We start from the raw sequence: 20,362 nt of genomic DNA on the forward strand, positions 1-20,362 counted from the left end.
AGGACAAATGAGAAAAGATTCCCCTACCAGGTAGCAAAGCACATAGTAACATAGTAGGTATAAACAGATAAATCCATGGAACAGAATCAAGGTTTAAAATAGACACAGGCATATGGAAATCTCATAAATGTAAAAGTGATATTTTAAATCAGTAGAGAAAAAATGGGCTACTCAGTAATAAATGCTGTAGAATAACTGGCTATGCACTGGGGAAAAAATACAATGGCATGTCCACTTGACCACACACACACACACACACACACACACGCACACACACGCACACACACACACGAGGCATGTAATTAAGTGCAAGGAAGAATTCCGGAAAAATAATGTCTAACTATAGCAGTAATGAGTAATCCTTTGGGGAAAGCAGTGAGATTTTTTTCATTTTTCTTTCTTTCTTTCTTTTTTGTAGTAGAAGGTTATTCACATTTTTGGAATGAGAATGTTTTCATGTGTTCTTTGTAATATTTTAAATATTTTGAACTGCAAAGAGATAGAGAGAGAATTGGGATGAAGGCAGATAATGATGATACCCTTCAGAAAAAGGAGGTATTCACATTAACAAGCAAAAATAATACTTCAAAAGGGGCACTGCATGCTAATTCATGATATAAAAGAAGGCAAAATCAGGGGAACAAATGTCTGCTTCACAATTTACCATTTCATTTTTGATCACTGCAATGCCAACTATTTGTTCTGCAACTTCGGCTACAAACGCCTGCAATGGTGTTTCATCCTGAAAAGACAGGCATATAGCTTAGGACCCTTAAACATTTCACTACCAATGTTTCTGCAAACAGTCAACAGTGGACTTTAACCCTTTCACATAACAACAATGATCGTCAAGAAAACATCTATCAACACTTTACTTACCTGGGTCAGGTAGTAAGCTAAATGCCTCCGCTGTGCCCACTGGATCCTCACACCAACCCTGCGAGGTATTATTATTATATCCATTATATTAATGAGAAAATAAGGCTTGGGCATCTGAATAACTTTTTGAAGTTATTCAGCTAGTAAGAAAAGGATCTATGATTCATGTCCCAGCCCCTTTTTCTCAGAATCTGCTTTCCTTAGCTCTACATCTGTGGTTCTCGAATTTTATGATCTCAGGACCTCTATACATGGACAACTCCAAAGAACTTTGGTTTATGCATGTAACACCTCTATTTTCAGTATTAGAAATTAAAACAAAATTATGCATTTGTGAATTAATTTAAATGAAACACTTAAACTTATTTATTAATTCATTCAAAAATAACACATTGCATGTTAACATAATGTATTCTTTTAAGTAACTAAATTTTCCAAAACAACAATATTTAAAGAGTGGTTTATATATTTATTATATGTTTTATATTTTTGCAAATCTTTTCAATGTGTGAGTTGATAGAAGACAGCATGATTCTTATATCTGCTTCTGCATTCTATCTCTTGCAATTTATTGTTTTGGTTGAAATATATGAAAAAAATGGATTTCACAAAGATATGTGTTTGGAAAAGGAAGAAGTATTTCTTTATAATCTTGTTAGATAATTATGAGTATTCTCTTCTGATGCTCCACCAAAACACACCAAAAGGAAATGTTTTAAGGATGAGTTGCAATGTGGAATCTGAAAATCCTATCAATGAACTCTGTAAACACTACTATACAGTATTAAAATTAAACCACCTACTTTATTTTTTTCTTTGAATGAATCTTTTACCTGTGTATGCTTCTGTAACATCACGCATTGTTTATCTGGAAAACAGTGGCTCACAATGCTATGCAGATTTTCCAAATGTTGACCCAATTCATTAGAAAATATCAAAACATCACATTCATTAATATCACCCCCAGCCTCATCAGAAAAAGCCCTTTAAATACCGAGAAGCAGCCAAACTCATGGTGGCAGATACTGGTTTTTCCAAATTCTTTTTTTTTTTTTCCTTAATAGCTCAGGTTTTATCAGAGGAAACAAATGCTGGCAGGTGTTTCTCTGGAGTGGCAGATTCACCTCATTGGTTTTTAAGAAAATGCCTGCCAACTACCCAAGTCCAAAAAGCTAAATTTTGTCTGCCAGTTGTTCTTTCAAGTAAAAAATGGTGTGTCGTGAAAATGGTGGCTGGTTCAGCGTGCAACTCAAGCAGCTGCAGAAATGTTGCTTCTGGAAATACCCGGCATGCTTCAGGACCAAGCAGAAGTGCTTCATGTGTGATTCTCAAATTGTCACATAGAATATTAAAAATACATGGACCCAGGGGTTGAGATTTTATAGAGTTAATAACTGTAATGGCTCATCAAGGATATTCCTTATTTTTTAATTAGAATTTTATTTGAGATGGTTGTAGATTCACAAGCAATTATAAGAAATATTGTGGTACATATACATGAAAGAGTATTATGCAGCCATAAAGAATAAAATCATGGACTTTGCAGCAAATTGGAGACAGAAACAGAGAATTGAATGCCACATGGTCTTACTCATAAGTGGGCCTTGAACACGAGTCACATTAACACAAGGGAGGGATTGGCAGTCACCAGGCATTGCTGAGGAGAGGGAAGGAGGGAAGGGGGTGGGGACACGTGACAACACAAAGGGTACCTGGTACACTACCATGGTAGTGAGTGCCAGTCAGAAGCCCAAACTTCACCTGCATGCAGCCTACTTATGTAGTTAATCCTTATGTGTACCCCCACATCTCTATAATAAAATAAAATTTAAAAAAAGGAATTCCTCATACACTTTGTTCAGTATCCCCTAATGGTATGATCTTACAAAACCATAGTATGATATGCCAAGCAAGAAACTGACATTGATACAATTATGTGTGTATTAAGTTCTACACAATTTTATCACCTGTGTAGGTTTTTGTATCCACCACCACAGTTCTGTTAGTAAGCAGTTCCAACAATCCCCTATGTGGCTCCATCTCATGCCTGCCCACCCCATGCTTACTCCTGACAACAAATAATCTGTCCTCCATTTCTAAAATTTTGTCATTTCAAAATGTCATAGAAACAGAATTATACAGTGTATAATCTATAGGGACTGGCTTTTCCTCACTCAGCAAAAGATTGTCTGGAGATTCATCCAAGCTGATGCACATGTCAACAGTCCATTCCTTTCATGGCTGAGTAGTATTCCATGACATGGAGTTTGTGTCCCCATTCCTTGAAGGACCACTAGGCTGCTGCCTATCAAGTCCCCATTTTTCTGGAATAAATGCCCAAGAGTGCAATTGCTAGGTTATATGGCAGTTGTATTTTTAGTTTGTTAAGAAATAGCCAAAATGCTTTCTAGAGTGGCTGGACCACTTACTCTCCCAACAGAAACACATGAGTGATCCAATTTCCCCACATCCTTGCCAGTATCTAGTGGTGTCATTACTTTTTGCTTTGGCCATTCTTATAGGTGTGCAGTGACATCCGGTTGTGGCTTTCTTTTTCTGTGGTTTCTGGGATGGTGGTGAAGAACATCATGGCCACCAACTAGGATATTTGCTGCCACTGCCTTGGTCTATACTGAGGGGCCCACCACTGCCTTTGCACCATTGGTACAAACATCAACATGATGGAAAGGAATAACATAGGTTTTAACTCACAGATCCCATGGCCATATATGTTTTGGAAACCCTCGGGGTTTCTTAGACATTCTAAGAACCAGGACTCTACATCCTATCACTTATAGGGGCCAGGAGGGAAGGGGCAAAAAACAAAGGGGTAAAAAGACCAAAACAAGTCAAAACAAAACACATGTGCTAGAAGGCAGTCTTATTTTAATTTGATGCCTTTATATATGTATCACTATGTTTAGGTGTTTGGTCTCTCTCATGATGACTTAAAAATTAATTGAAAATTTTTTTCAAAAGAGCCAGTAACTAAGAATTCCCCCAATGACTTCAACAATAGAATGAAGAAGTAAATGGTGGAATAATTATGCGGTGAAATACTTGGTGCCAAAATACAGATGAATCCCATATACATATTGCTGAGTAAAAGAAACTTGATAGCAGAAAACAGACTGTATGATTCCATTTACACAAGTTTCAAAACTAGGTATGACCCATCTCTCATTAACCTAGGGGAAAGTACCTGAACAGAGAAGCATTAGGGGACTTTCAGCAGGCTGGAGTTAGTCTGTTTCTTGAAACTGGTGCAGTTACATGGTGTATTCAGATTGTGAAATCCAGTCAAATTGTTTATTGGTTATTCTTCAACAATAGTTTTTTCAAAAGGGGACTATGTACAATATTTCCTGGCTCTATGCACAGTTCTATGCCTCATCAGATGAACTGGCATGACCCTCAAGAAGCAGTGTTAACACAGGAACCACCACACACCTGCTTTGTGCCACGGCATATACATGCATTACTATGCTCAGAAGAGAAGCCACATTTGTCATACAGGACCTTTCCCAGCCCATCCAACCCTTGAGGATGCAGGGAGCTCAACCAAAGGGTCTGGTCAGACTCATCATCCAGCAGGATATTCACCCTCAAACTGATATCCAGTGCTGCTGGGGTGGGCCCCAGAGACCTGTGGATGTCTGAGCTGCCTTTCCCTAACCACGGTCATACACTGTATTTGCCTATTCTGAAGACTAGGATCTAGCTCGTTGTATGATGTTTTCTGGATCAGGCCCAAATTTCCCATTCCCAAGATGAGGATTTAGGGTATCTGATGGGCTCTCTTGGAGGTCACTAGTGAGAATAGCATCACTTCCTAAACCCCAGTTTCCATGGTTTTCTCTTGCTCCCTTCTTCAACTCCACCTTCACCATGCCCACCACGCCCTCCATGTGATTCTCTCCAGAAGACCAAGGAAGCTCGTGAGCTGAATGCACATGGCTCATCCTAATGGTCCCGCATCGCCAAGTTGGGTCACGTCAGGTACTTACAGGGTCTTTGCGAGCCTTGTTGTACTGAATTAAGTCATCCAATATGCTTTTACTCAGCATGAGGGTGCTGACGAGATTTTCTACACCAGAAGTATCTGAGAGTGTGGCTAATCTTATCTTAATGGATCTGGGGAAGGAGAGAAAAGAGAAACGTATTGTTTTAGGTTAAAGTACTAAACATATATCCCCCCCCCCAATGGATATAGAATCCTAATGTGTTGCACTTATATAAAACAATAGCTGGTAAATATATAACATTGGGGGGGCTTGTGTAATTATAAAAAGTAACCCCTTTCATTCTAGAAAATCTGGAAAACACACATGAAAAAGTGCAAAGAATAAGGTAAAAAATCACTGATAATGCCATTAACTAAAGACAACACAAAGTTACACTTTAAATATATTTAATTTAAAATTTTCAGTATTAGCCAGGCACAGTGGTTCACGCCTGTAATCCCAGAACTCTGGGAGGCTGAAGTGGGAGGACTGCTTGAGCCCAGGAGTTTTCAGCCTAGGCAACATAGTAAGACCTTCTTTCTACAAAATAAATAAATTAGCTAGGCATAGTGGTGCATGCCTGTAATACTAGCTACTAAGGAGGCTGAGGTGTAAGGATTGCCTGAGTCCAGGAGGTCGAGGCTGTGGTGAGTAGTGATTGTGCACTACGGTACTCCAGTCTGGGTTAAAGAGCAAGGGCCTGACTCAAAAAATAATAATAATAAAATAAAATATTCAGCACCATGCTTTGCTTCATATTTATTTGATATGTAGAGTCAAAGTCTGCACCAAGTTTTTCAATTACGTTAGAAAGTCAAGAAATCACACGTCCTAGGATTGGGCTGCATGCTTTGAAGGGCCTCACACTGATGATGCTCTGGGGTCATCATCTTAACATTCTTAATAGTTTTATCTTTGATTCCATGTCTTCAAGTGGAGTTTGAATGAGATAATAAAGCATGGTGGGGGCTTGAAGTCCCGGCTCACATGAGGTCCCTACCTGCCACTGTCTCTCCATGATGGTTTCCTCCTACCTGTTCCCTGCTCCTGGCACTCTGGGCCCCACGGGGTCTCCCCATCCCTACCTCATGACTGCTGCCTCCTTCTGCAAGGGTGACAACTGGGTTGTGTTTATTAGGGGGACCCTGTGTTCATCCATCACCTCCACACTTGTGGGGTTCCTGGACATGGTCGTAAAAAGTCAGGAACATGACCTGGGAGTCACTGCTCAGACGAGGGCTGTGCCATGGGCAGGCAGGGCCATGATATGCTCAGTCGGTTTCTACCTACCCCCCCACCTAGGGTGAAGGGCCTTCTGGTGCCAAGGTTGCAAGTCCTCATGGCAAACGTGAGCTGGAGCAACAGGCCATAGGAAGAAGAGACTGACTTCCCCACCCCAGGCCAGAGCCTCACCTTCTCACTTTGTAATGCGCCCTGCATGTCAGGTAGCTGGCCTTGCATTGAATTCTCTCCTGTCATTAGGGTCTTGCTACTCAGCAGGACCCTGCTATTCCTCCCAAAGTTAATAAAATAAAATATTGTAACCTATTTAGCTTAACTTTTTTTTTTTTTTTAGAGACAAAGTCTTGCTCTGTTGCTTAGGGTAGAGTCAGTGTGTGATCATAGCTCACTACAGCATCAAACATGTAGGCTCAAGCGATCCTCCCTCCACAGTCTCCCAAGCAGCTGGAACTCTAGGTGAGAGCTTCTATGCCCAGATCTATTTAATTTTAACTATAAAGCCGGGCTCGGTGGCTCAGCCTGTAATCCTGCGCCTTTGGGAGGCTGAGGTGAGTGGATTGCCTGAGCCCGCGGGTTCGAGACTCGCCTGGGCAGCGAGACCTCATCTCTACAATAAATCAAAAAATCAGCCGGGCATGGTAGCACATGCCTGTAATTCCGGCTACTTGGAAGGCTGAGGCGGAAGGATCGCCGGAGCCCAGCAGGTCGAGGCTGCAGTGGCCGGGAGTGGCCACTGCACTCCAGTCTGGGCGACAGAGTGAGACTCCAACTAAAAAAAAAAAAAATTTTAACTGTAGTGATTATCTTTGCTTACATTTTAAGGCATGCTTCCATATTGTGGACGAGGTGTCATAATTGCAAAGAACAATCTATATAATTAATGTGTAAAAAGATGATCAATTAATATCACCTTAATATGGTTGGGCACCGTGCCTCAACCTGTAATCCCAGCACTTTGGGAGGCCGAGGCAAAAGGATTGCCTGAGCCCAGGGGTTCAAGACCAGCTTGGGCAACTTGGTGAGACCTCGTCTCCACAATAAGAAAAAAAAAAAATCACAAAAAATTAGCCGGGCATGGTGGTGTGTGTCTGTAGTTCCAGCTACTTGGAAGGCAGAGGCAGAAAGATCACCTAAGCCCAGCAGATCGAGGCTGCGGTGGCAGTGAGCATGCCACTGCACTCCAGCCTGGGTGACAGAGTGAGACTCCAAATAAAAAAAAAATCACCTTAATAATATTTATGAACATTTTTTAAGTGAAAGATAAGAACTTGGTTCTTATGAGACTACCTTACACCAAAATCTAGTTCCGATGGATTAAAGATATAAATGTAAAGAAACAAGACCACAAAATTACTAGGAAAATGCTCAAGAGAATTAAAAACATTGCACATGAATGTTTATAGCAGTATTATTCATAAGAGTCCTAAAGGTGAGAAGAACCCAAATGCCCATCAACTGATGAATGAATAAGCAAAATCTGGTATGTACATAATGGAGTATTATTTAACCATAAGAGGGAATAAAGTACCGAGACAAGCTTCAACATAGATGAACCTTAAAAACATTATGCTAAGTGAAGGAAACACACAAAAGGTCACATATTGTATGATTTCATTTATGCAAAATGTCCAGAATAGGCAAATTTGTAGACAGAAAACAGATTATTGGTTGTCTGGGGATGGGGGGAAATGAGAATGGAAGTGACAGTTTAATGGTACAGAGTGTCCTCTGGGGTGACGCCAATGTTCCAGAACCAGATACAGGTGATGGTTGTACAACACTGTAAATATCCTAAAAACCATTAAACTGTATACTTAAAGTGGGTAAATTGTATGGTGTGTGAATTACATCTCAACAAAGCTGTAACAAAATTAAAATATATATATATAAAGGAAAGTTGAAAAAAAAGTGAATGGTGACCAAGAGACAACAAATAAGCTGGCATAGTGATATAAATATCAGATTAACTAGACCTCAAGGCAAAATCTTCAGGAGACAAAGGTCTTGATAACAAAAGTTAGAACTCACTAGAAAGAGATAACAATATCAAATCTGTAGGTGTTTAACAATATAGTATCAGGATATTAAAGTAAAAATGGACAGAGTTATGAGTAGAGTTTGATTAATTCACCATCAGATTGATAGAGAGTCATATACTTCTCTCAGAAATTAGTATCAGACAAAAGATTTAAAAAACTGTGGAAAACTTGGATAAGGTTAAACTAAAGGACACTGCATCCCACAGATAAAAAAAGACCTGATATCTAACAGCCATCTCAATGTTATCACTCCAAAGCCCTCCACCCAGTTGTCTTTCCTGTCTTAGGTGACGACAATTCCATCCTTCCAGTGGTTCAGGCCCGGACACTTGGCTTCCTCTCATGCTTCTCCTTCAGGGCAGCATCAGGTTGGCTCTCCTTTCAAAATGCATCACAGACTCCAAGCACATCTCAAGACCCTCAGATCTGGCCCCAGCCACCACCCTCCCACTTGAGCTGTTAGAACAGCATCCTCACGTGTCTCCACGTTTCCACTTTGCCCCTGACGATCCATTCTGCACCCACCCACCAGAGTGATGCTTATGGAAATGTTAAGTCAGACCACAAGACTCTTATACTCAAATCCCAGAAATGGAGGCAATCTTAGCCTTTTATGCCTAGAGACAGCTCAGAATTATGGTTTTAAATTCGTTAAAAATGGGCTACACAAAGCTGGGCTCGGTGGCTCAGCCTGTAATCCCGTGCCTTTGGGAGGCTGAGGTGAGTGGATTGCCCGAGCCCGCGGGTTCGAGACCCACCTGGGCAGCGAGACCTCATCTCTACAATAAATCAAAAAATCAGCCGGGTGTGGTAGTGCATGCCTGTAATTCCGGCTACTTGGAAGGCTGAGGCAGAAGGATCGCTGGAGCCCAGCAGGTCGAGGCTGCAGTGGCCAGGAGTGGCCATTGCACTCCAGTCTGGGCGACAGAGTGAGACTCCAACTCAAAAAAAAAAAAAAAAAAATGGGCTACACGAGGTTAAAACATGTGAACTACTCTCATAAATTCTTACCTGGAATTCTCCACCAACAAATCCACAAGCCTGTTCCCTCACTTCAACATCAAGTATTGACTCAAATTTCACCCTTTCAATGACACCCTCAACTGACCCTGACCCTGATTCCTCTATTTAAAATCTGGAAGGTGACCCTCCACACCCCCATTCTCTGTTCTATGTTTCTACGTGGCACTTCTTACCTTCTATTTACTCTGTTTATAGTTTGTCTCCTCTCACTAGAATAAAACTTGACAAAGATAGAAATGTGGGTCTATTTGCTCACTGCTGCACCTCCTGGCTATATCAATGCCTGACACATAGTAGACGCTCAACAGATGGTTGTTAAGTGCAAGAATTACACAACTTGTGTGAAGATAGCAGAGAGCTTCCCCATGCTTACTACACTTTTCTATACATAATAAATACTAGAATGAGTTATAAAGAGTGCTTCGGAAGCCGGGAAGTTGCAAGGGTATATGGACATCTTCCCCCAGAAAGGCTGGAAGTTCAGATCACGTCGTGGACCACTCTGAAAGGCCAGGACTTCTTCTAGCCCTCAGAGGTGTCTAATACACAGAAATGCAAACATGATTTCACTAGTCTGCCCATGTAAACCTGTTGATTAGGGGACACAACCATTGCATTACATTGTAACTCTCTCACCTCTGTTATTTCTATCCACCAGAGAGTAACACTTGAGAACTTTCATTTCTCCTGCTCCAAAGCTACACTGCCCAACACAGGAGACTGCACACTTGAAAAGTAGCTACTCAGAACCGAGATGTTCTGTAAATATAAAATGTCTGCTGGTACCAAAAAGTGATACAAAATGACTTGGCACCAAAAAGTGATACAAAATGTCTCATTAATGTTTTCATGTTAATTACATGTTGAAACAATATTTTTTATATAATGGGTGAATCATAAATATGACAACGTTTCATCTATTTGTTATTTTTATTTGTTTGTTTGTTTTGAGTTGAAGTCTCACTCTGTCGCCCAGAGTGGAGTGCGGAGGCCACCGCAGCCTCGACCTGCTGGGCTCCGGTGATCCTTCCACCTCATCCTTCCAAGTAGCTGGAACTACAGGCGTGCGCTACCACACCCAGCTCATTTTTGATTTATTGTAGAGATGAGGTATTGTGGCTATTCTATAATTTAAGATGACCTCTGTGGCCCACAGTTTATTTCTACTGGATGAGGCTGCTCTCTCTGCCTGCATTTGCAGGTCTGAAAGCTATTTTTCAAAAGCTTTTACTCAGCTCAAGAAGCAGAATGTAGGTTTCTTCTATAGGTGACCTTTTTTCCTGTGGGCTCCGAAGCCAAGTGGCTGTATATATACACTGCTTCCACCTTGGTGCTACCTTTGATCTTAACCGGAATGAGATGAGAAGGACCTATAACTAGCAGAAAGGAAATACAAATGTGGGGGCAGGAACATGCCCTAATTGCTTTTATATAGTTACCAACAGGAACATCTAGAAAAAGTGAATGAATAAGTATAAGAAACAAACTCTCCATTAAGACATTCTTCCTTAAAATCAGTTACTAAACTGGGTTTATTAAGGATGGTTCATTTGTTCAGTCACTAATATTCACTCTACATCTGTTGCATGCCCAGTGCAGAATTAGGGAACAAGAAAATCCATAACTGCTGCCCTTGTGCAGCTGACCTTCTATTGATTCCAGAACGACCTTCTGATAAATAACTCTAAAGTCCTTTAAAGTTTTAAATAATGTATATGAGGTAAGAAATGGGCCAGGAGCAAGGGAGACCATTTCTGTGTTTCTGCTACAGAAAATTCCTGGAAAAACAAAATGACTTCAAGAAAAAGCTATAAGGGGTCTTAGTGATTTATTCCCAACACGTGTGATCCTTAATTAAAATGAAACTGTTCTTAAAACATATATGATGTCCAAAGGAAGATGGTGTTTACTGTCAAATTATCAAACAGCTATCTTTTCTTTTTGTCATATTCTCAGCTAATTCATAAAGATTGAGAACATTCATTGAGGGTCTATAAGAAGATAACAAGACCTTCTGCAGAGTGAACTTCAAATCTGCCAAATAAATACCCAATAAAATAAAGTCCACTTTGGTGTTTATGCACCAGACTCAGGCCTGGTGGGACTTGCAGAAGACGGTGGCTCATTGGATGCATTTATTTTTATTTTTTTTATTTTTTATTTTTTGAGTTGGAGTCTCACTCTGTCACCCAGACTGGAGTGCAGTGGCCGCCCCCGGCCAGCGCAGCCTCGACCTGCTGGGCTCCGGCGATCCTTCCACCTCAGTCTTCCGAGTAGCCGGAATTACAGGCATGTGTTACCACGCCTGGCTGATTTTTTGATTTATTGTAGAGATGAGGTCTCGCTGCCCAGGCGTGTCTCGAACCCGCGGGCTCGGGCAATCCACTCACCTCAGCCTCCCAAAGGCGCAGGGATTACAGGCTGAGCCACCGAGCCCGGCTCATTGGATGCATTTAAACACGGCCCCACATCCATCCCTCCACAACACTAGGATGTTTCTACCCTTCCTTCTTGCATTGTAGCTGTGTGGCAGCCCCTTCTTCAGCCCCTCGGCATAGGACCAGGATGGAGGGCCCTCCCACTGTCCTCCACCTGCTCTACGTATCCCCTCACCTAGCCTTCTCAGATATAAAAATATACTCAGTAACCAGAATGGCTTAGCTGTTCTTCATGGTTCCAAAACCACCTTGAATCTGTGAGGGAGATGCATTGTGGCTTTCCTCATCCATCCACATGCTTCCTCCATCCACAGAAAAAGCAAGGACTCTGGGGGGATCCGTTCCCTATCCCTGTAGCTCCCCAGGTCACCTCCCTTTTGCACTTTGTCTCTCTAGTGGACTTGAATGCCCACCCATGAGACCTCATGAAATGTCAACTCTCCATGAAGGAATGATGAAGACCCCGCCTACTGGTCCCTTCCTGGGTCCTAAAAGTTTTGCAGCCTTGGTCACCTGCTTCAAATGAGGTTTTCTTCTCCTGTTTTTGGCTGACTCTGGCCTCAGAGGTCAGAATTTACAACATTTAATCAGACTGCACACAGAATAAAGTGGAAAATCATACACGAAAGTAGAAGGAAAAAGACTTAACACTTAACCTTTCAGCCCCAAGTGGAATGAATGGTTTTAGAAACTTACAACATTATATCTGTATACAGTCACTTTGATGTCAACAAATAAAAACAAAATAATGGAAAGATGAAAAAGTGATCTGAATCTTTCTGAATCCCAAAGAAAAGATCTACGTAACAGAATCATAAAACAATTCGACAGTCATCAGTATTTCAGTTTAACCACAAAAAAATTACTGCAAAGTTTTTAAAAAGGAAATTTCTGTTGGGTTCTATTCAAGAAAACTGATAAAAAACCAGAAGGGGCCAAGGAGCGACAGCACTAAAACACTCTCCACAACAACACGAGCCTGAAATAAGTAGGTCACCTCTAAACTAAAAATGGAAAAAATGGCAAATGGGTATGAGGGAGCCACCCACAGAAAAGCAAATAAAGCAGATATGCTGAGGAGAGGCTTCACCGAGAGGCCAACTACTTAGGGCATTTGAATTTACTGAGCAAAGTAGACAGGTGCACGATCTAACTCAGCAGTAAATATTTAGTTATAAAAATAATTTCTAGTACAATGAATATTAATTGGATGCATAAGTTTGAAATATATTCCCCCAGACTAAAAATGTTAAATTTCAGAAAAACCCAGTGTGAGAGGGTGGCAAGATGAAGTGAGTGACCGGTTTACCTAAGTGCGTTCTCAACAAATGGACAAACAAAGGAAGGGAAACACAGAGAAGGTTAAGAATGGACCAGCAGGGGAAGTAGAGATGGAGAGGTTTATCCCGCATAGCCACCTGTATTAAATCTGAAAACACTCCGAAGTAAAAGTGTGAAAAAGAAAACATTTCATTTATCCACATTTAAAGTGAAAAGTAACATAAATATTAGGCCATAGTTAAAGATCCACAGCCACTCAACAAAAACAGAGGGCACCTGGGTATGGCGTGTGTTGACAGAAGAGGTAGCCATCACTAACAAAGGGATGCATGGTTTGTCCTGGTGCTCACCAGCATGGCTGGAGGACAGGTGACAGACACAAATATAATTTCCCAAGGGAGGAAGCATGAAATTAGATAGGAGACCAGAACATGGGGTCATGAAATTTAAAGTAACCAAACTTAAGAGCAGAAACACTCATCCCAAATGTCAAAAGAAGTGAAGCAAAAAATGGAAGAACATGATCTATTTAAAAACTATGCTATGAACATTGTGGCTGTTGAGGACATGTATCCTGGTCATGCCCACAGGGCTCCTCCCTCACCTGCTTTGGGGCATTACCCAAGGCTACCTTTCCTGTCCCCCTGGGGAAATGGAACCTCCTCTCCCTACCCGGCACTCCTGGTCCCTCCCCTTCTGTACCCACATTCATCCTCAGCACCTGCAGACTACATAGACCTACTGCTGTGTATTTGATCTCTTTCCTTTATTTGTGTCTTTTTCCTCTAACTAGAAAGCAGACCCCTTGAAGGCAAGGGCTTCTCTGTCTGTCTGGGTCACATCTGTTTCCCAGTACCTGGAACAGGGCAGGCACCCTAACACAGCTAGTGCTGTGTATTTTACTGAATGAAAGAGAGAATTTTGCTGGGGGTCTCTGGGAAGGAAAAGCACAGTCAGCCGGTGCTCCCCTCATCCCCCGCAGCGCTGCATGGGTGGCAGCCCAGATCCTAGCAGCCACTTTGCCAAAGTGATGGAAGCCAACTTCAGGATGGAAGTTGAGAGAGGAAGCAAGAAAAGGAGCCAAGGCTCTTAAAGCCCTGCCAGTCTCCAGACCTCCCACTTACATGAGCCAGTGAATGCCCTATGGTAGAAGCCATTTTGAGTTGGGTTTTCTTTCATTTCCAAGTGAAAACATTCTCACTGTAAATCAGAATTTTGAAACGTAAAAAGATGGTTTTAGAAAAAAGGTTGGGAAGGTGTATAAAAAGAAAGGGCTAGGAACTAGAAACAGGCAAGAGAAATTAAAGCATTACTTGATATAAATAGAAAACAAATCCATAAAACAAATGTGTGGACACTAACAAATGTGTGTTAGAGTTCATACATCTGTATAAAATCTATCCCAAGGCTGGACTCGGTGGTTCAGCCTATAATCTCAGCATTTTGGGAGGCCGAGGTGAGTGGATTGCCTGAGCCCACAGGTTCAAGACCAGCCCGGGCAACTTGGCAAGACCTCTCTCTACAATAAAAAAAAAAATTAGCTGGGCATGGTAGCACACGTCTATAGTTCTGGCTACTTGGAAGGCTGAAGCAGAAGGATCGCCTGAGCCCAACAGGTTGACACTGGGGTGGCCGCCAGTGTGCCACTGCACTCCAGCCTGGGCAACACAGTGAGACTCCACCTCAAAAAAAAAAAAAATCTATCCGAAGTATCTATTGATACAATATAGAAGGAACTTAACAACTCAGTAGTTCCAAAGAATTATCAGAAGTTATAAAGTTTAAAATAGGCATGGCTTCCATGGTTCCAAAAAAATTAACTGTTTTTGGAAGAGAGAGAATTACAATCCTCTTCTACCAAATGATGGATTCACAAAATGCAGAAACACCTACAGAGCTTTAACGTGAATAAAGGTCAACTAGCGTGCTTGTTAGCAACACAGATCCCTGGGCATGGATCAGAAGGCCTGGGCAGAGTGCAAGATTCTGCATTTTAGTAAGCTCTCAATGGATGCTAATGCAGTTTGTAAGCTCTTGATGGATGGTGACGATGCTGATTGTGGATCATGGCTGAAGAACAGCCAAAGAGCACCAAAAAGAAAGTGGCCATGAGTGAAGAGGAGGCAACTTTGAGAGGAAAGCCATGTGCTGAGGAGCAGGAGGTGCCAAGTGCCGTGGACCGAGATGACCTGGAGCTGCCAGGCCACCTTGATGGTCTTCACTAACATGAGGGATGAATAGGCCCTTGTAAGGCCTCACTTACTAAAAGCCGAGGGTGCATGCCAGCCAAAGCACCACTGCTCAGTGCCCTGACTCGAAAGGATGTGGCAGCTGCACCGGAACCTTCCTGAGTTCCTGACTGGGATGCAGGTGCCAGTGCAGGGAGTGACTATGGAAATATCTTGGCACTTTCTGGGGATACTATGGTGGAACGGGGCAGAAAGAGAAGGCCCTGTAAGGGCAGAGTCACCTCGACACAACTGATGCCAGGACCCAGCAAGGTGGCAGACGGTCTTTTGAGAAGTCGCTCCCCCATGCACATTTCTGAACTTCATTTTGTGTGATGCAACATTTCTCCAAATTCATTTGTCAGCACAATCGTTTTTTAAAATACAAATACCGCTGGGGTGCAAGGGCATGAGGCTGTTCTTCCATCGCATCATGAGGCCAGCTGCCTCCTTTTGCTCATCCCACCAGGATCGGCTGCCTGAGGGGGCACAGGAGGTTGGGTTTAAAAGAGCAAAAGGAAGATGTTCCCTCTAGGAACTGAGCCATCTCAACAGGCAAAGCTGCCGTTTCTAACACTGAACAAGAGACTTCGCCAAAAGGCTGTTTATGCTTAGAATATAATTTAAAGTAAAGAATTAAAGAAGAGGTCTATGCTTTCTGTAGAAAACAATGGCCCACTGTCGCGTCGACATCCCATCATGGTGATGAACGTGTGAGTTTTGAGGGTGCCCTCCCTGCAGGGCCATGCATAGCTTCTTGATGGAAAAGGCTATGGGAACAGCAGTGGCCTCAGAGGAGCCACAGGAATGTTGAAGCTGAGAAGCTGGCATGGGGAGGGGGCTGTACTGGCAACAAGCGGAGATTGTGAAAGAAGATTCCCTGTGAGGGCTCAGATGGCAGCAGTGACAACAATATGACTTGCTAAAGACACAGAAACGAATGCAGCATGTGTCTTTACATAGTTCAGAAAAGAACCCAGGTATACAGGATGTGGTCCAATTTTAGATGCAAGTGATAAAAAAATGAAGTTGACATTGAAAACAATTACAGAGAAAAACAAGGGCCCTGCCGCCATGAGGACTACTTCTCAGAGAAGTTCTGAAAGCCTCATTATTTTAGAAACTCAGATTTTATTTTAATTTTTTTCCTGAGTAGCAGAATCTGGTGTCTACAGATTTTATTTTTAATAAAAGTAATACATGTTCATAGTACAAGAAAAAGAAAAGACTATAAAGATAATTACATAATTAAGCCGCCAAGAACAAGCTGGGCTGATGACCCTTCCCTGATCTATGCTGTCTAACTGCTTTCCATCTCCACACATATTTATTCATTTGTGTTTATCCAGAATGAAAACTCCAAGTCAGAAAAAAGTCACCAGTGCACACTACTTAGGAATGCAGAGGAGCCGGGCTCAGTGGCTCAGCCTGTAATCCCGTGCCTTTGGGAGGCTGAGGTGAGCGGATTGCCTGAGCCCATGGGTTCGAGACCCGCCTGGGCAAGCAAGACCTCATCTCTACAATAAATCAAAAAATTAGCTGGGCATGGTAGCGCGCGCCTGTCATTCCGGCTACTTGGAAGGCTGAGGCGGAAGGATCGCCGGAGCCCGGCAGGTGGAGGCTGTGGTGGCTGAAAGCAGCCACTGCACTCCAGTCTGGGTGACAGAGTGAGACTCCAACTCAAAAAAAAAAAAGAATGCAGAGTTAAAGCACATTTTAAAAATTTCTACTTTAATTATAATACAATTAAAATCTTAGTGCATACAAAATTGACTGTATTTTCTATTACAGAAGTAATGCATACTTATGACTTAAAAAAAAGACCCAATTAAAAAATAGGCAAAAGACCTGAACAGACACCTCACCAAAGGAGATTTACAGACAGCAAATAAGCACATGAAGACATGGTCAACCCCACACGCATCATTAAAACAACAATGAGATCCCACTAACACACCTGAGAGAATAATTGAATCCAGAACGCTACCACCACCTATGCTGGTAAGGCTGTGGAGCCACAGGAACTCTCATCCATTGCTGCTGGGGCTGCAAAATGGCACAACTGCTTGGGAGGACAATTGGGCAGTTTCTCATAAAACTAAACATGCTCTGACCATGGCATCCAGCAATTGTACTCTTTGGTGTTGCCCAAATGAGTCAAAAACTTAACACCTACACAAAAAAACCTGCACATGAATGTTTACAACAGCTTTATCCAAAATTGTTCCAGTTTGAAACCAATAAGATGTCCTTCGGTAGGACATCTTCAGCAGGTGAATGGGCAGACAAACTGTGGAGCATCCAGACAATAGAACAGTATTCAGTGCTAAAAAGAAATGAACTGTCAAGCTATGAAAAGACATGAGCAACCTTACATGCATACTACCAAGTTTAAAAAGTGAATCTGAAAAGGCTGTGTGCCATATGATTCCAACTACATGACTCTCTGGAAAAAGCAAAATTATAGAGACAGTAAAAAGATTAGGGGTTGACGGGTTGGAAGGAGGGATGGATGAATAGATGGCACAAAGGGTTTTTAGGGCAGTGAAACTATTCTGTGTGATACTATAATAGTGAACACATGTCATTGTACATTTGTCCAAACCCAAAGAATGTACAACACCAAGCATGAACCCTCATGCAAACCATGGCCATTGGTTGATAATGATGTGTTAATGCTGTTTTACTGATGATAACATTCACACCACCCTGGTGCTGATGTCAATGATGTCAGAGTCTACGTATGGGGGTGGGGAAGGGGCTGTGGAAATTCTGCACTTTCTCCTCAATTTTACTGTGTTCCTAAAACTGCTCTTTAAAGAATCTACTAATTTTTTAAAAATCTACCAAGAAAGATAGACATAGTACAAAAGTAAGACTTCATATTCACCTCAACTTCCCAGTTCTGCGTCCCTGAGGCACATACAGTTAATAAAATCCTGTGTGCCTTTCAGAATTTCTATACATATGTAAGATGAAAACTAGTTATGATGGTCCCATAGTATCCTTTTTCCTCTTCCCTTTATTAATAGAATCAAGGGAGTTTTCACCGGGAACTTGCCCAACCTACTAGCAACATCTCCCAGGCACCCTTGCTGCTAAGTAGGGCCACTGGACCACAGAACATGAACAAAATGATGCATGTTCTGTAAGAGGAAAGTACTTCTGTCTGTTTCTCTTCCCACCCTTCCTTGTGACTGAAATGTGGCTCTGGTGCTCTGTACCAGCTCTGAGTCCAAGGAGGAAAAGTCCCCTCTGGCAGTGGGCCTGACACTTCTACATGACATGGAGCCCTTTGACATCTGGTGATGCTATGGGCTCCTTTACAGGCAAATGGGTTTAAATGTGTGAAATTAAGACAAAGGACTGCAGAGGCAACACTCTCTACTGACATACAGTTATCAAAATACTTGTAAAATGTATGTTAGAGTAATATCTATGCCTCATCAAGAATGCACTAAATAATAAATTCAGACTGAGACTAAAATAACTGCTTAAGTTTCAAGCTGGGTGAGCACACATGATATTTTGAGATATCTGCAACAACTGTGACGTGACATGAGAATATTTCATTTCAACTGGTTGCAAAGTCATGGTTTCTGCAAATACTGCTGAGGCTTGCTGCCTCTGTTCACAATGGAAGGACACATTAAGTTTCAACTCAAGTTTGGTGAACACACAGATATAGAGCGTCTTCCCATCCCAGCTCACAAACCCCTGCCTTCTCTCTGAATGTGTCAAGGAAATGCTCTGGCTCTCTGAGAAAGAAACAGCCAGAAGAGGAAGGACTCTGGAACCTGGACACCTGCATGGGAGAAGGCTACTCCTCTTCTTAACCACCTGCTCATGTCTGGACTGCTGCATGACAGCGACGGAACTGGCTCCAGCTGCTGTGTTGTGGGTCTCCCTATTTGCAGTTTAGCCCAAGTGCTGACTGGTACATGCGCATATTTTTAAACAATCAAATGGGATTACACTGAACATACAGTATAGAGGTAGTTATGTATTGATTCTGGAAGCAAATGGCCTGAGTTCCAATTTCAGCTCTCTCACTTTCTGCTGTGTGGCTTTAGACTAGTTACTCAACCTCTCTGAGTCTCAGTTTCCTTACCTGTGAAATGGGGATAATAATAGTACCTAGCTGATAAGGTCATTGTGAGTGTTGATACGTGGAAAGTGATTAAGGAAGTACCTGGCTATCATTACTATTGTACTCATAGGACAATTTTTATTTGACTCCTTGCGATTGTCACCATCTTAGGCAATTTTCCGTACAGGATATATAAATCTGGTGGCTGTTGTTTTTTCTTTTTCAAAATCTGCATAGTAATTCACTGAATAAATATGCTAAAATTCATTTACCCAGTCCCCAGTTACAAAGTGAACATTTAGGATGTCTCTAGAAGTTTCACTTAAAAGGTTAATATAGCAGTGATGCAGGAGCTCTCTGACACTATCCCACCAGACCTTATACCACAAGATTCCGCATCAACTTGACCTGATGTCTAATTTACACACAATAAAATATGCCCGTTTTAAGTACACAGTTTATGAGCTTCAGAGTATTTTCTAAGAATAAGACTGCATATATAAGAGAGCTTTAAAAAGCTGAATTATAGCAAATGCAAGGTATGGATATCATTCCTATAGACATATACTTACACTATTCGCTTACTATTGATCTGAATGGTTCCATCCTGAAACAGAGCTGTGGGGAGCAACTTGATTGCCCATGTCTTGGGCAATAGACTTGCATCTGGCAACGCACCCATGCCCCATCCAGTCCTTGACCTTTGGGAACACATCTGCATATCTCCTTTCAGTCTAGTTTATTCACATGGCTTTCTTTTTTCTTAAAAATTGTAGGTTGTATTTAAAGACTGTTTTCTTTAAATAATATACAGTATAATTCTATATTAATAAGTTTTTTAGTCTATCCTTACATTCAAAGCATTTTCTTTTCCAATCATTAGATATTATTCAGATGAATTGTAAACATAGGTATAGATCCCTTCATATAGGTATCATAAAGTTCTTGAACTTTCTCTATTAGACATTCTAAACATCTAATAGCCAATTTTTTAAGCCTTATGCAAGAATTTTTTAATATTTCTGATTAGTTTGTTACTGGTAGGATAGATTTCTAGGAGTAGAATTGAAGGGTCAAAGGGTATGAACTTCTTGCCAAATTTCCCTTGACATTTCATGTCAATTTACATTCTAACAAG

The 20,362-nt window shown here is 41.7% G+C and overlaps 1 protein-coding gene across 1 annotated transcript in view; it reads right to left on the bottom strand.

Annotated features, from left to right (window-relative positions):
- Positions 1 to 20,362, bottom strand: part of CFAP61 (cilia and flagella associated protein 61) — a 179,436-nt gene that overhangs the window by 157,314 nt on the left and 1,760 nt on the right. The window contains exon 2 of the mRNA XM_021708871.1: positions 4,887 to 5,013. Coding sequence (XP_021564546.1) covers positions 4,887 to 5,013 — 127 coding nt within the window. The remainder of the gene's footprint in view (positions 1 to 4,886; positions 5,014 to 20,362) is intronic.

This window comes from Carlito syrichta, unplaced genomic scaffold (genome assembly GCF_000164805.1).
Source record: "Carlito syrichta isolate Samal-C Ts95f unplaced genomic scaffold, Tarsius_syrichta-2.0.1 Scaffold153530, whole genome shotgun sequence".
Taxonomy (NCBI): Eukaryota; Metazoa; Chordata; class Mammalia; order Primates; family Tarsiidae; genus Carlito; species Carlito syrichta.